Genomic DNA, 17059 nt, shown 5'->3' on the forward strand with positions numbered 1-17059 from the left:
CAATCTGTTTTAGAAAGATACTTCATGTGATCCATCCTGTAGCAGAAATTTGAAACTTTTAAAAAGCCTTGGGAATACTACATTTGGAGTACTATTAAATTAAACTTCTCTCGGTGCTCTTGTATTGAACTGTTAGGAATTGAACAGTGTTGACATGTAAGCAGATCGTCTCTTAACAAATGATGGAATCCTCTCTCTTGCATTAGGCTATCTAGATAGGTTTTGGCTCGTACTTTGGGTTTAACTGAATTCTCCATTACTGACTGTCCCAACGTCCCTGTAGACATTTTGGCTAGTGACCCTGAAAGTTTGGGGTAGCAGGTAAGGATAGCTTTAAAGCGGACAATTAAAATATGTGAACCGCCCAGAGAACTTCAGCTATGGGACAGTATATAAATGCAATAAATAAAATAAATAAATAAATATTCCTTTTTATTTTCCCTTCAAGGCAAATATGTAGCAGTGGTAGTTTTGGACTGGGAAAACCGTAACAAAGGATTCACCCTCAACTCCTACATTGTTGTGGTGCTAACCAGAGTCCTCTTTTCTCCCCCTGCCCTCTTTAGCTTTTAACAAAATGTTATCTGATCTCCTCTCAAGGACTGTTCTTGCTGCTCAGGGTTAAAGAGCCCTTTGCTTGTGCTTCCCCTTAAAATAGTGACTGGGGTGCATAATAACAGAGGTTTCCTTGGGACTGCAGTCTGAATGAGTCCCCAGGTTGTGAGTTGCCTGTATGGTTGTCCAGTTCTCTGTATCTCTTTTATTCAATGTTTCCCATTACTTCCAGGGTAATTCAAACAGCATTGCCTCTGTGGACGTTTCAGCTGGCTTTGTTGGGCTAGACAACTACGTAGAAATCCCGGCCGTCTTCCTGACTGGATTTGCAACGTACTCTGGACCATTGCTGTGGGCCATTCATTTGCTGTGCTATTTGAGTTCTGAAGTTCACAGGTAACCTCCTTTACACTTATCATCGCTTATAATAACCTAAAGCAGCCTTCCTCAACCTGGGGCGCTCCAGATGTGTTGGACTACAACTCCCAGAATGCCCCAGCCAGCTGGCTGGGGCATTCTGGGAGGTGCAGTCCAACACATCTGGAGCGCCCCAGGTTGAGGAAGGCTGACCTAAAGGTTTAATTTCATTCTCCCTGTGTCCTGAATCCCATGTCCTAGCAAGCTAGATGTAGGAATGTGCACATCAGCAAAACATTACTTTCCTTTCTGCCTGAAAATCTGTGCACATTTTTCCAAATTGTGTGCATCTTTGAAATGTACACATTTTCCTCTCTCGTTGATTAAGGCATGCTTGTGCACATTTTTCAAAAGTACACATTTTTCAAATCTACACATGTCATCGAATGCTTTTTTTTTTGTCCACGATTCTCATTGCAAGCTCGGAAATGTGGTTCTGATTGTGAGCCACCTTGAGTGCTGTTTTTCTTGGTAGAATGACAGGGCTACAAATAAATAAATATACGGACATCAACCATCAATTGCATTGAAGTCCGTTTTCGGTCCAGGAGGTGTGAACTGGGTAAATCCTGATCAAAAACCAACTGAAAACAAATTTCTCATACATCCCCGCCTAGATGACGTGTTGGCAAATAAATGGTCTCAAGCTTATTTTGGCAGAGATAATAGCCCTTTGGATGAAAAGGGTATCCATGTTGAAAGAGGCAGTGGGGCTATTTTCCTCCTATGTTCTGTTTAAGGTCTAATATTAACACATGTCCCATTCCTGCTCTGATGTTACTCCCTTTTACCCTTGATTTTTATGTCTTAAAATGTATTATTAATGATATGTTTTATATGCTTAGGTTATCTTATTGACCTTTTGCTTGGAATGACTGTACCTTTCTTTTTCTGGTGTATTGACTGTAAATAAAGGATTGATTGATTAGCCCTGCCCCCAAAGTTATGCCATTCCTTCTGCCCATCCCGCTGGTGTCATGTTCTCCATAACTTTTGCAATGGGTCTGTTTGTATGTAATGCCAGCAAATTGTAGGTTAATTAACCCACAATTGCCATAGCATGTGCTGGATGTGTTCCAAGCCTTTTTGAATATTCAACCCTTGATCAGGGGTTGCTATGTGACATCCAAACTTGGACACTATAGTTTAATTGTGGGTTAAACAATCCACAGTTACCTAACTACTTGTTTAACCCACAATTAACCTATAGTGTCCAGGTTTAGACATCATAATCAAATTGGCTGCGGAATGTGCCTGGCACTCACTGCGGCAAATTCTGAGTTAATTAATTAGCCCACAATTGGCCACTGTTTTGTATGAACCAGATCAATATATGCAGGGACTTCTGGTTCACATGGAGGCTCCCAGACGATTTAGAATCTTGCATAATCAGTGCCCAACCAGCCACACTATTGACCCACCATTCCCTCTGGAAAGACTGGGGTGGGGGTGGGGGAGGGGACTTGCCCAGAGAGGGAGAGGGTTGGCAAGTTCAACTTTTGGCTTGCAGACACAGAGACACATATAAGTGTGTGTGTGTGTCTTTAATTAATTTTAAATTATTTTAGGCCATCATATGTACACAGCAGACACACACACACCTGTGTATGTATATGTACATATGTGTTTACATCTATGCCAGTACATATATTGGCTTTTAGACCTATATCCAGAGCTACAGCATAGCAGCACACACGCTTTCTCTCTGTAACGTTCAGCAGCAAGCCATATACCGTATATATTGATGACTAACTTCAAAGCTTTTACGCTGAGATCTTTTGCCTTAAGCTGTTTTTTTTTAATCAATTCAGCACGGACAAATTCAAAGTACTGGAAATGAAAACTGAAAAGTGTGAATCCAAATTGAGAGATGATTGGCTAACCTGTAGCTCCACAAAGGAGGAAACAAGGGATTATAATAAATGAGTGTGAATGAGTTAGTGTGTTTGTTCAGTAAAGAAGGGCTTCCTTCATTGGACAGTATACAGGAAGCAAGGGTAGGGATTTAACTGACAGGTGCTACCTTTTCTCTGAAGGCATGCAGTGCTACTTGTGCATAAGCGCACTCTTTTTCATTATGTGCTTTGAGTATTTGAGATGAGGAGGAACACTCTTTAAAAGGATGTCAGTGCATGCTGTTACTCTACTTGTACATACAGTGGTGAGAAAACGTTTGTGAGCCCCTTAGGTTTGTCTCATATTTCCAACCTGAAATGTTATTCGATCGTAATTTAACCCCATCATCCTAGATAAAGGAAATAGATAACCTGATTAAACAAATGACACACAACCATGATGCTTTTTCAACATTTATTTATCCACAACTGATTCAATGTCCAATATCCATGTGTGAAGAAGTAGGTGAACCTTTAGATTCAGTACCTGGTGGCCTTTCCACCCTTCTTGAGCAGTGATGACTTCAAATAAGCATTTCCTGTAAGTGTTGGTCAGACTCTCACATCGGTGTTGAGGGCTCTCCCACACTAGAGGCATTCAAGAGGCAGCTGGACAACCATCTGTCAGGGATGCTTTAGGGTGGATTCCTGCATTGAGCAGGGGGTTGGACTCGATGGCCTTGTAGGCCCCTTCCAACTCTGCTATTCTATGATTCTATGATTCTATGAATTTGGGCCCATTCCTCCTTACAGAACTGCTTCAACTCCATGACATTTGAGGGCTTCTTGCATGATAGCTGTCGTGTTTCTCAGAACACTCCTGCTTTCGATGGGAGGCAAATGACGAGGCTTGCTAAGTAATCTACAAAGCTTTTATTAATCAACAAACATCTCTTCTACCTGAATAGAGTCTAACCTTTTGGAAACATCCCCCTAGGCAAAACTTTGCAAACTAAGCAAGACAATTGTCCGTTCAAGAATAGGAAGCCACTTCTCAGACGCCTGTAACTTCAGAGTGCCTGGTGAGGAGGCAGGTTCTGAGAACTGACTTTCTCATGCCTTCCTTCCGCTCCGTGCATTTCAGCTTCTGGTGGACCCTAGCATCAGCTAGCTTGTCAGGACGCTCACCTCCAGAAGAAACCTCACTTCCCACTGAGTGTGTAGGATTTGGCCTTGAGGAGATAAGCTCTGGAGAGGGCTGACTCCCAGCTGGGGAATCACCCGTGAGAGCTTCCTCCCCCACTGGTACAGGCTGGCTGGTGTCTGGCGCTGCGTCTTCTAGTTCTGAATCTGATTCTCATTGATTACTTGAAACATCTTCTCCCAAAACAGGGACAGTAGGGTTAGACATGACAATAGCTCACTTCAGGTCCTGCCACAACTTTTCAGTGGGGTTAGGTTTGGACTTTGACTGGGCCATTCTAAAACACAGAATTTCTTCTTCTGCAGCCATTCTTTTGTAGATTGCTTGTAGATTACAACTGGGGAAGGCAATGGAAAACCACCCCGCTACAAAGTCTGCCAAGAAAACGTCCGCGAAAGCGGGTGTCCCTCTAGGAGTCAGCAATGACTCAAGTGCTTGCACGAGAGGTTCCTTTCCTTTTTTCCTTGTATGTTTAGGATCATTGTCTTGTGGCATGACCACTTTCGGTTCAGCTTAGGGTCAGATGGCTTGAGCTCATGACAAATGGCCTGGCATTCACTTCTAAAAACTTCTGAGACACTGCAGAATTCATGGTTGTGGCAATGATGGCAAGCCAGCCAGCAAAGCAGGCCAAAATCATTGCATTCCCATCACCATGCTTGATGGTTGGATTGAGGTTCTTCTGTTCGAACTCAGCGTTTGTTTTTCATTAAACATAATGTTTCTCATTGAGGTCCAAAAGTTCTACCATTGACTCGTTTGCCTGGAGAATGTTTGTTCCAGAAGTCTTGGGGATCATTATGTAATCTTTAGCAAATGTCAGACAGACAGCAGTGTTCTTTTTAGAGAGCAGTGGTTTCCTCCTGGCTATCCTCTCATGAACACCATTCTTGTTCAGTCTGTTTCTGGTTGTTGAGCCATGAACACTGACATTAGCCAAGGCGAAAGTGGCCTGCAGATCCTGTGATGTTAGTCTGGGGTTCTTTTTGAATTTCTGGATGATGCACCAGTTTGTTCTTGTAGAGATTTTGGTAGGACGACTGCTCCTCAGCCTGACAATAGATTGGTGGAGCCCCAAATCCTTAGAAATGGTTTTGTAATTCTTTCTAGACTAATGAGCAAAATTAGCTGCTTTTGTGATGTCCTCAGAGATGCCTTTTGATCGTGGCATGACATGTTTCACACAGCCGTATGGTGAAGACCAAGCTCACAAAGTTTATCACCCTTTCATAGGGTAGGGCCTCTCAAATGCACCTCTGGAGATCTACCTAATTACTTAAATGTCTGATTCTAATTATTCCCTTTAATTGAGCCGATGCAACCCAGGGGTTCACTTACTTTTGCGCATGCCCTGACTCTGAAGTACTCATTGTTTGCTTAATTTATGCATCATTTAATTTCACAAGACTCAGAACTGGTTAATATATACTCCCTTGGAAATTTAGAAAAGGACTGGTTTTGATTCATGAAGGCTATTATGGTAAAACTATGGGCATAGTTCCCCCTTTTGCATTTTCAAATACGTTTATTCCTTTAAAATAAATAAAGGCACATCGCTATGTATCTGTATAAAATATGTGTATGCGCACATCTCTCCTTTAATAAAGACTCGGACGCGATTCATGGTACAAATCTCAAATAAATACAGTAAACTCTAAAATAAAAGCAAAAAGACAATAAAAATAACAATAAAAACAATAGTAAACAGGGCAAAATGACAATATCCAAAAGCAGTCGCATAAAACCTGACAATACTCCTTAGTCATCTCTAAATGCCCAGTGGAATTTTTATAATGATACTGTTAATATCTGATTACAATCTATTATAAAGCCATTTACAGGGCCTTGCTAATAGAGGTTGGGAGTAAAATGGCCCAGACTGTGGAATGGCCTGCCGGAGGAGACACGTCAACTTAACAGTCTATTAGCATTTAAGAAAGCAATTAAGACTGATCTCTTCCGGCAGGCCTATCCAGGGGAATTTTAGGATGCTTTTAGGATGTTTTTAGCATTTTACCAATGTATATTATGTTTTAATTCAGTTTTATGTATTTTATTTTTGCTGTTGTTCCCCGCCTCAAACGGAATGGAGAGGCGGGTAAGAATTATTATTATTATTATTATTATTATTATTATTTGCTAGTTCAAAGTCCTGCTGGCTCATGCCAGCCTGTGAAAAAGGAGGATGGACTTAACTTGCCTTTCCCCCATGTAGTTGGTGGCGGATCTTAAAACAAACAAACATTAAAAAAAACCCAGTGGGTGGAAATTAACTGTGCCACGTCCAGGTGGACATAGCCAAGGGGCCTGATCCTGGAACCTCTTAGAGGAATGGAGGGGCTTTGGATACAAAGGCATCATCAGAACGCCCCATTTAGGATGGTACAACCAGTAGGAACACACTGTTAGTAGATCCATGGCTCACATCCACATAGCTAGCCCCAGGCATAACTTGGGCGTCCAGGATGGACATGCCCTAGCCCTCTCAAGATTTCTGAGAATTAGGATTGTTCTGCCCGTGTAATAACTAAAGTGTCACTGAACGAAAATGCGAGAAACTTACGTACTTGCAGTATTTTAAATTTAGTTTGAATTCTTTTTAAATCTTCAGGTATCAATTCTTGAAGAAAAGTTTGGGTCAGCCCAGATGGGATGAAAGTGTTTTAATTTGAATTTTAAATCTGTGTGTGTTAAATACAGACGCTTCCTATTACAAACTCAAGGCACAGAATAGCCACCCAAAAATACAGCGAGAAGATTAATTGCATTACACGAGAGTGTCAAAGTTCCTGCCTGGACTGCTTGATTAAACCTCCTAGTTCCAATAAGCTGCAAATATTCCAGTTCTTAAAATAGGTTTTCAATTTAATTGTGTAAGTGTTCCCTCTTTCTTCTTGAAACCTCACCAAATGGGGTGAATTTTACCATAGGTAGTGTAATTCAGAACCTTTTCCCCCCCCACAAAACAAATCTCCAGTGCTCTCTTGAAAGCCTCTCTGCAGTTTTCCACTGACTAGCAAATTCAGTTCTTGCAGTGACAATCAGATGAACACCAATTACTTAATGTCTTTCATTCTATAACCTTTAAATGGATAACTAGAAAAATGGCCAGAGATAGGGAGGGAAGAGGAGAATGGTGTGTTTGCCTGGTTCACATGGAACGATAACCCAGAGTATGGGTTAAGTATGGGTTGTCATTGAATTGTGGGTTGCTGTTGAATTGTGGGGTTGTCAGCCTGTCCCCACACAAATACAGTTAAGGGGGTAGGAGTTCACTTGAGCCTCAAATGATAAAGCTGAGCCTAATTTGTGTGCTATCTCCAGTATTCGAGGCAGTGGGCCTGTGTGCACCAGTTGCTGGGGAACATGGGTGGGAGGGTGCTGTTGCACCATGTCCTGCTTGTTCATCTCTGGCCGATGGCTGGTTGGCCACTGTGTGAACAGAGTGCTGGACTAGATGGACCCTTGGTCTGATCCAGCATGGCATGTTATGTTCTTAATAGCACCCCCAGAGTGTGCATCTGATCTTTTAGGTAGGGAGAGTGTTGTTCCCTCCAGAATCAGTTAAACACCATCTATCTGGGCAGACAAACCACCCACCAACAGTATCTCACTCTCGTCACGACTGTGTTTCAGTTTGTTGCCTCTCATCCAGTCCATCAGCACTGCCTATGACTCAAATGGAAAAGATGGGGCTGGGTGCCATCAGCCTACTGATGACACCCAATGCCAGATCCTCTGATGAACTCATTCAGTGGCTTCACGTAAATGTGGGACAAGATGGAGGACAGAATGGATTCCTGATGGGACCAGTAACAAGTGACACATGGCTGAAGGAATGTCCCCCAATGCCATCTTCTGGAATTGGCCCTCCAAGTAGGACCTAGGCTTCCAATCTCCAATCCAGAAAGCCTATCAGAAGGATACAAAGGTCTTGAACACCATAGAGTCACAGTAGAATCAACAGAGTTGTGCACCCCCTTTCTCTTTCCCGGTACAGGTCATGCCCTTAGGGCAGGTGTAGGCAAAGTGTGGCCCTCCAGATGTTTTGGCCTACGACTCCCATCAGCCCTAGCCAGCATAGCCAGTGGCCAGGGCTGATGGGAGTTGTGGGCCAGAACATCTGGAGGGCCACAAGTAACCCAGGTCTGCATTAAGGCAACCAGGGCAGTTTCAGTTCCAAATCTGGGCTGGAATCCAAACTGAAATTGATCCAGATGGAATCCAGACTAAAATTGATCCAGGTGGTTTCAGTGATCCTTACAATGTGTTAGGCGGACTGCAGGGTGGGTAGCTCAAGTGAGATGGAAATCGAACTGGGGACTTCCTAGTTCACAGTTCAGTTGGAAGGAAGCTGGGTATAACTACTTGTACTCTCCATTTTTAAGGGAATAAAATCTGGCTTTGAGTGACTGCAGATTACACTGACTCTTTTACTTCATAACAGCCGATCGAAAAGGAGAGCCAGGCTCTTCCGTTCCTTACCTGATACAGACATCTATTTTTAGGCCTACAGCAACCTTTCCTCTGTTTGTACACCTCCCATTAAATGCGATGGCTCTTATGTTCAGTGGTGCATTGCTTAGTTTACCAAACCCTTTGGTATTTCATCGCTACAGAACTATCGGGCCCCTACGGTACATCAGAGAGATTGCCTGTGCGTGTGTGTAAAGCTGTTTTGCATTACAAAACCTGCAGCTCATTCCCCCCCCCCCCCGCCCCCCAAACCTCTCCAATCCTTTATTAAACTTAATAAGCTGGTTTCTGTGCAGTACACAATCCCAGCTTTGGCTGCAGAGCCTGCATAAATATGTTCTCCCAGGATGCAGAGGGTGAGTTGTCGCGAGTCCCAGAGCGGCAGCCACCGAATTGCAAGATCTTATTCGCCGCAGTGTTAATGCTCCTCACGCAGACTCGCACGTGGAAGGAGCTGATCAACTGACTTTGGTTCAATAGGTTAATGGGGAAAGGGGGAAAACCCAGTAAAGCACAGCATTTGAGAGGCCTTGTTTCAGTTCATAAATTGCAATCTTTCCTCCCCCACACCCCCAAAAAACAGGAGTAGGGATCTTTGCAAGGAGCATGCCTGCCCATTGTTGCGAGAGTTGATTGGGAAAATATATTTTGTAAGGTGTACATTTTAAGTTTCTCTGCAATCCATGGCTGAAAAGTGGCTAATATCTGTTTTAAATAAATTAAATGTGTAACAGTAATGCGTGCCTCTGATTTTTAATCCAGAACAAAACCTTTCCCGGAGCTAACAAAGCTGAAGAGGTCTAATGTGCAGTTGGGGAGCAATTGAGTGGATGGATTTAGTGTCCCTGTACAGCCATGCTCTGATGTGTGCACTAGTTTATCTTGTCTAGTTCCTGATGCCTGCTTCCGTTCAGAGGCCTTTATGATGTGCGGAATTCGCCTTGATTATCGTGTGGCTCAAGCAGGTCCCCCTGACGTGTCTTCCAGCTGATAATTCGTGATGAATTATTCTAGAGCTGTGCATAGAACCAAAGTTATGGCGTCACTGTGCCTTTAAAACTATCGTCTTGTGTGGATTGTCACGCTGAGCAAAACGAGAGAAGTGCGTATTTTCTCTCAGCCTTTGAAGAGCAAATTGGCAAAAGACCAATGGCTAGCAGACAGCCAAATGGCTCAAGCCTGAAAATGACAGGCCTTCTGCCAGCTTAGGTGGCTATGATCTAAACTGTTTAGCCTTTATTAATGACGTTGGATTGGTCTGCCACCTTTTGGCACTTAAACTCGGGTTCTTCCATAAAATGTAGTGTGCTCTTGAGTCTGTTCCAACAACCACCACCAATACTATATTTCTTTGGTTTCTTCCTATTTGCCCTTGAGTATCAAATTGAAAATCTTGTCCAATAACCTTGTATGAAATCTCTCTGGGCCCTGGCAATCCATTTGGAACATCGTCACTACAAGATGTCATGAAGGTGCAACACTTTGGATGGCTTTAAAAGGGGATTGGATAAATTCCTGGAGAAGAAGGCTATCAGGGGCTTCTAGTCCTGATGGCTACATGCTGCCTCCAGTATCAGAGGCAGTATGTCAATTGTGCACCAGTTGCTGGGGAATATGGGCAGGAGGATGCTGTTGCACTCATGCACTATTAGATTGTAAGCCTATGCGGCAGGGTCTTGCTATTTACTGTGTTATCTGTACAGCACCATGTACAACGATGGTGCTATATAAATAAATAATAATAATAATAATAATAATAATAATAATCATGTCCTGTTTGCGGCTTTCTTATGGGCAGGTGGTTGTCCACTATGTGAATGGAATAATGGACTAGATGGACCCTTGGTCCGATCCAATATGGCTCTTCTTACATTCTTATGGTAGTGTTAGGCTTAGCCTGGAAAGTTCCAAGCTGAAATCCCCTCCCAGTCAAGAAGCTCACCTGGGTAGATGCACAGTTTTACATGGACCATAGCGTGTTCCAAATTCTGTATGGACAGACACACATTGCCTGCATTTTTTTTTAAAAAAAAAACACCACTTTGTGTTTTATTTTTTCATATCCCACCATTCTGCCGAAATTGTTATTCAAGGGGACCAACAGTAATAAAAATACTGATTAAAACAGAATCTTAAAGCAGATCAAATAAAAACACAACGATCAAATAAACAGTAGCCAACTGGGTAAAAAAAAAAACCTTCAGCATGAACTGTCTTACATGCTATAGGCCTGCCTGAATAAAAACCTACTTGCCTACCAGAGGAAGACCGACAGAGATGTAGCCAACTAAAGATGTCAGAAAAATCCGCAATGGAACCAAATGAGTTTGAATTTTTATGTATCTGACCCACAGATTCCACAGCGGACCAACTTTTCCCCTATTGGGCAGATTCTGTGGACTTGAGGACTGTTTTACTAAACTTCAGGGAATTTTGCACACATTTTGTCATAGAAAAATACACATTTTTTTTTTTTTAAAAAAAAATTGGCTGAAAATGTTCATTCCTCCCATAGGATAAAGCATGAAAATGCACATTTTGGTGGTGGTGGTGGATTTGTGCATTTTGCATATGTGCATGTGCAAACTCCGAAACTAAAGACTATTTTGATTCAGTTGATGGGTGGACAACGGAATTAAAGGCACCTGACAATCTGCGGAACACAGACGGAAGGCATTTTACACAATCCATACGTCCCTACAGTCAACTTTGGCTTCCTTGGCCAAAGGAAGTTTCAGAACCTGGGATGGGTTGTTTGCAAGTATCATGGTGTTTGTGACCCTGTTCAGATGACACGCTAAGCCACAGTAGTTAAGCATTTTGAGCTAAACAGTATTTATTCATTTATTTAATTTATTTCTTACATTTTTATACTGCCCAATAGCTGAGGCTCTCTGGGTAGTTTACAGTTATGACTTAGCAAGTCATGTAAACCATTCCTAACCATGGTGGCTACATAACCACGGTTTAATCACTCACTAACCATTTGCTTCAGAAGGAGGAAGAACATGGATACGAATGTGGTCAATTCCATTACCTTGTTGCTTTCAGCGTCCATTTCGTAACAAAGTTCTAGTGTTTTGTGTCTATGCGTTTCCATGAATTTGGCATTTGGGTTATTAGAAGGAATGTAGGTGGTAGAAATGAGTTCAGGGAGTAAAATTTGTTTTAGTTCATTTTTGATCAGGATTTTACCCATTTGGCACCTTCTGGATGCAATCTCCGGTGGACATCCATGCATTTTCCAAGCTTGCAATATGATTCGCAGACCCCGCATCCCAAAAATGCATTCGCGTGCATTTCGAAATGAGTACGTTTCAGAAACGTGTATTATTATTATTACAATTTACGTGTACATTTGGAAAAATACGCACAGGTTTTCATGTGAAAAGAAAACAAGATCAAAATCTGATATGGACTCAAGTTGGAATAAGTTTAGAGATGGAATTTGGAGAACTTCAGAAAGTTCCAGTTTGGGTGATTCATACATCCTTATGGTTACCACCTTTTAAGATACTATCTACTACCTGTAGTTGTTATACACCTGTAGTAGAACAGTACATGGACCACAGCATGTGGATAAATCATTGTATGTATGTACGTATTTTATTTATTTATTAAAACATTTGTATCCTGCCCTGTATCATTGGGATCTCAGGGTGGTATACAAATAAAATCAAACAGTATAAAACAATAAATAATGTACACAGCCCAAAACGTGTTAAACCATTAACAAGTTAAAACCAGTAGAAAATTTAAAAGCAATAAAAGCAATTAAAACCATGTGCGGCTTTAGCCCTCAACGGCTTTGACAAGATGCCACATTTTAACTTGGTGCCGAAACAAAGCCAGGGTCGGTGCCCGTTGGGTCTCCAACCGGGGTGCCATAACAGAGAAAGCTCCCTGCATTGTCTTGTCTGCTGAGGAACCTTGGCTGGTTTGCCATTGCATTGCAGAGGATCGTGGGGTGCATTCAACACTTGAGTTTACACAGAGCCCTCTCCAGCCCTGTTGCAACTTCCTTGTGATCGCTGACACTATATCCAAGAAACGTGTCAAATTTGGCATGGTCCTGGGTGGCCTGCTGCCATTGGAGGAATCCTCTTCAGAGGCAGAACTCCTGGAGGCAAATCACAGTGAGGAGCAGCCCACGCCAGGAGAGTGGGGGGTAGACCAAGAGGAGTCTGGGTACTTAGGGGAGGTACCTGTGGCTCCATAGAAGGAGGGGTCCTCATTTGAGATTGGGGCTGAGCCGTTACCTATTCCCTGAAAGTGGCAGTGACTCAAGAGAGAAGCCAGAGCCATTTCTGTGAGTAGGGCCCTCCTTATGTGGAGCGTTTCTTCCGGAAGCCTCTGATGTGCTCCAACTGAACCTGGGTGTGGGCTGAGAGGCTTGAGTATATAAGCCTTCAGTTGAGCCACACTAGGGCCTCAGCTAGACGAGGGCGTAAAAGAGCGACACTCTTGCGATTTTATGATTGTGAGATTGTCGCCCTCGTTCACACGTGGTGCGCGACATCGCAGACGCCATTTTGTTTTTGTTTTTATCGGAGAGGCAGCACTCATGCGCAAAAGGTGAGGTGTTTTTTTTTTTTTTAAAAAAAAAGATTAATTTCCCCGCCCCCCCACCCCTGATGGGTACAGAGCTCTTGAGGAGCTCTGTGCCCCATGCCCAGCTCCTCGGAGTTACTCGCAAGGAGCCAGGACAAACCGCGACAGCAGACCACACTTTGGGATCATCCCGAGACCGTGGAAAAACCACAAAAAAAGGGTAGGGTGATATCCCGGGGAAAGGGAGGGATCATCTCTCCCTGCTCCCGGGATCCCCTGTGCGTCATGTGGACGCACAGAGATGATCCCCGGGATATCACCCTGCCTAGGTGGGTGGAACAGTATCTTTAGTTCAACTGCCAGTACCTTGAAAACTTGCTTCTCATTGGACTGATCTTCTGTGCTGCTGACCTCTGGGCTCCTGAGAAGACCCTGCTTTTCGGCTGCCCTTTTGTCTGGGCCGGGAGTACTGTGCTTTTGGCCTTCTGCTCGCGTACTGACTTGGCTAAACAGATTGGCTCCAGAGCTGCACCTCCCCGAGCCATAGCAGGGACAATACTTTCCCATGGCCGCATGTTGCCAGGTAATAGCAGCCACGCTGGGCTATGCAGGAAGCTTGTCTGCCATTATTGACTCCCTGAATGAGGATCCCTTGGCATTCTTTCAAAGAAACGACGGTTTTCCTGGAACGTGCTTGGAGAATCACTGCTGTGAAATGTTGCTGCAGCTTAACAGCAGCTCTCGTTGGACAGGTTGTATTTTGGTCCTTTCCCAGTTCACCGTTCAACGAGAGCTGTTTGCATGCATGTATGAACAGGCTGTTCGTTGTTCCTTTTATTTCCTGACTTGTCCTTCTCGTCATGACGGGGGTTTACAAAGGGTTCTGTGTATATCTCCTCAATGATAGATGTACAGCTTTGAGAGCACCAGCGTGTCGCGTTTGGGGGTGGTGTGTGTTGCAGTGGTGGTAATGCTTCTGTCACTGCCATATGTTGACTGCCAAATGGTTTCTCAAACCGTTAAGTAGACATCTGGATATTTGTTTGGCATGTGGTTGGTCCCCATCACTCTTGTCAGTTTCTTGAGCCTGCTGTGACACTTAGCGGCGTCAACATATCCATCAGAAGCCCTGATGAAGAGAAGAACCGTGCAGCCTGCCAAAGGCCAGAATTCGCTAGATGAAACATGGAGAGATTTCGTAGCTCTTGATCAGTGTAAATGCTTAAGAAATCATTTATTTTTCCACTTAGGGTGACCCTATGAAAAGGAGGACAGGGCTCCTACAGCTTTAACTGTTGTGGCGAAGAGGGAATTTCACCAGGTTCTTCATATATACCAATGACACCTGCTGAAATTCCCTTTTCAATACTACTGTTAAAGACACAGGAGCCCTGTCCTCCTTTTCATAGGGTCACCCTATTTCCACTAGCAAATGGACCCTGCTTCGCCTGGGTTGAAATATCCCTTAGTTTGATACAGCGAAGTGTTCAAACAAGCTGACGCAGAGTTGGACGCATTGTGCCTGCCCCCCTCTGAGTGAAGCCATGCCTGCTGGCAATCCTAGGCATGACCCTTGCCAGGGTGCACCCCTATAGCCCCTGCAGGAGAGGTCTATCCACTCCATTCCCCTGTGGGGGAACTGCCCCAAAGCAGGGGGCAGGCATGTAATTCTGCCCCTCGGCCCAGTAATCTCACCTCAGGTCAAACTGTATGGACTGCAAAGCTATGAGCTGGTGAGAGAAGTCTGTCTCTAGTAGCAGAAGATGTTACTGCAGGTTTCAACCGCATGGACACATTAAAGTTAATGCATTTTAAGAGCAAAATAATGCCCCTAGGCTCCCCTTGGTATGCATGCCAAGTTTCAAGTGTCTAGGTTTCCTAGCCTTTGCGCGATGATTGTGACAGATGGACAGATAGACACACATCCTCATTTATTATTATGGATTTATACGATTCCATATGCTAACAGTGAATTCATTATTCAGCTACAGATTCTTATATAGCCAAAATGATGCCATCCACACACACGAAGGGGAGGCTTCAGCAGGCCTGGGGAGGAACCCCATGGTTTCCAGAAATGCAAATAATATTTAGACCACCAAAAGAGAACTGAGCTCATTTTCGGTGGCTACTGCGGCTGTCCACAAAATGCTGGCTGGAGGGGGGAAACCAGTGAGGATGTGAACGGAATGGAGTGTCCTAAAGGAAGATATGGCTGGCTGCAGTGCTGAACAAGAGCTCTCCATACTACAACATTTTGTTGCAGGATCCACCTACTGTCTAATGATGGGTCTGGGATAAATTGGTGCACCTATGTGTTGTAGGGACCTCCATGGGGCCTGGACATATTTCTCTGCACACTGACACCTACCCCCAATCCCTTTGTGGGGACCAGGGTGCCTTTCCAGATGACAGGTTGTGTTCCCACCGCCATAGAATCCCCAAGTGCCATTCACTGTTGAGGGTGAAAAGGATGGAGAGGTAGCCATCCTGATAAGTAAGAATAATAATGGTTAACACTTTGGAATGCTCCATTATTATTATTTTAACATACATTTGTGATCCTTACAACAACCCTGTAGGGTAGATCAGAGGATTAGACTTCGCTCGTTGTTTTTTGTTATGCAAGAGTAGGATGGAACGTCTATGTTTTCTAAATTTATTTATTTATTTTATTGCATTTATGTACCGCCCCATAGCCGAAGCTCTCTGGGCGGTTTACAGAAGTTTAAAACAGTAAACATTAAAACAAATATACAAAGTTTTAAAACATAAAAAGCATAAACACACAGTCTCCTTATGAAAAACAGCTACTCTGTGGTCCGTTAAAAACAAACAAACTCAGCATATGTTGTTGAGTGCCGTTAAATGCGCTTCATCTTTCATTTATCACCGAGGTTGTTTTTTTCATACTGGCACACTTCTAAACAGATGTGAAGAACATTACACGATGGGGTGTTAACACAGGCACAAACTGAACAGATTGCATTTTTTGTCATTTTGTACTTCTTCTCAGGAATTCTGCAGCGATGGGGCACGGCTGTTTCTGCTATGCACTGCTACGTTCCATCCCAGTTGCGGTGTACGTCATCTTGGTCACGGGTCTGCGCTACCACCTCTTCATCTGGAGCGTCTTTTCGCCGAAGCTTCTCTACGAGGGCGTGCACGTCTTCATCACGGCCGCGGTGTGCACCTTCTTCACGGCAATGGATCAGAACCACTTGCGTAAAGTCCAGGACTGAAAGCAACTCTCCGGCAGAACCTTACACAAATTCGACCAGCTGACTGAATTCTTACCGTGGAATGTGGATTCTTGCCTCTAGATTACCCAGTGAACTTTAAAGACCAGCCTATTTTTAGCCGAACAATGTTTTATATATCAGCTATGTTGCAAAGAGTCCATCCTGAAGTGCTGTGGTGTAGATCATGGGAGTGATCTCTTAAACTGCAAATAAATGGTTGCGAATGGATCGTGAGAAGTCACGGGCCTTGTCCCCTTCCGTTGCCCATTCTCATGGCCCACATCAGCATAGATGCCAACTATGATGGCTCTCTACTTAATTAGGATTCTTAACTAGAGTTTGAAGCTGCTTAAGCATGGCTTCAGTTGGCACTTGGCTAGCGATGTGGTTAATATGCATGCTGTCCGCTTCACAGTGGTTATGACGGGTAGTGGGAATTGGGCTGGAAGAGGGAGGAATCACAGCTCACTCGTAGCCTCTTGACTGCAGTTGAGCAATTGCCCCTGCTGCGTTCACACCAAGTTTGGGGCATCAGGACAGGAGCCGCCCTAAGGAGTTCTTCCTCATTTCCATCCCTTCCTATTGGAATTGTTCTTCCGTAGCAGATGAAACTCTACCAGGCTTTAATCGATTGGGGTGGTGGTGGGGCAGTGAGGCTTCTGTCTGCCTCCAGGGTTTATATATTGACGTTTTAGTTCATGCTCTTCCTTGTTTCGCGTTTGCTAAATGCGAACCATCTCTTCGGAAAGTGAACTTGAATGTCCTCCCCCCAATTCTGT

The 17059-nt window shown here is 43.8% G+C and overlaps 1 protein-coding gene across 2 annotated transcripts in view; it reads left to right on the plus strand.

Moving 5' to 3' along the window:
• PIGG (phosphatidylinositol glycan anchor biosynthesis class G (EMM blood group)) overlaps positions 1-16509 on the plus strand; it is a 72572-nt gene extending 56063 nt beyond the window's left edge. For both annotated transcript variants that reach the window (XM_063129112.1, XM_063129110.1), the window contains 2 exons: positions 788-951; positions 16055-16509. In XM_063129112.1, coding sequence (XP_062985182.1) covers positions 788-951; positions 16055-16280 — 390 coding nt within the window. In that variant the 3' untranslated portion in view covers positions 16281-16509. The remainder of the gene's footprint in view (positions 1-787; positions 952-16054) is intronic.
• Positions 16510-17059: the final 550 nt, after the last annotated feature.

This window comes from Elgaria multicarinata, chromosome 6, assembly GCF_023053635.1.
Source record: "Elgaria multicarinata webbii isolate HBS135686 ecotype San Diego chromosome 6, rElgMul1.1.pri, whole genome shotgun sequence".
Classification (NCBI taxonomy): Eukaryota; Metazoa; Chordata; class Lepidosauria; order Squamata; family Anguidae; genus Elgaria; species Elgaria multicarinata.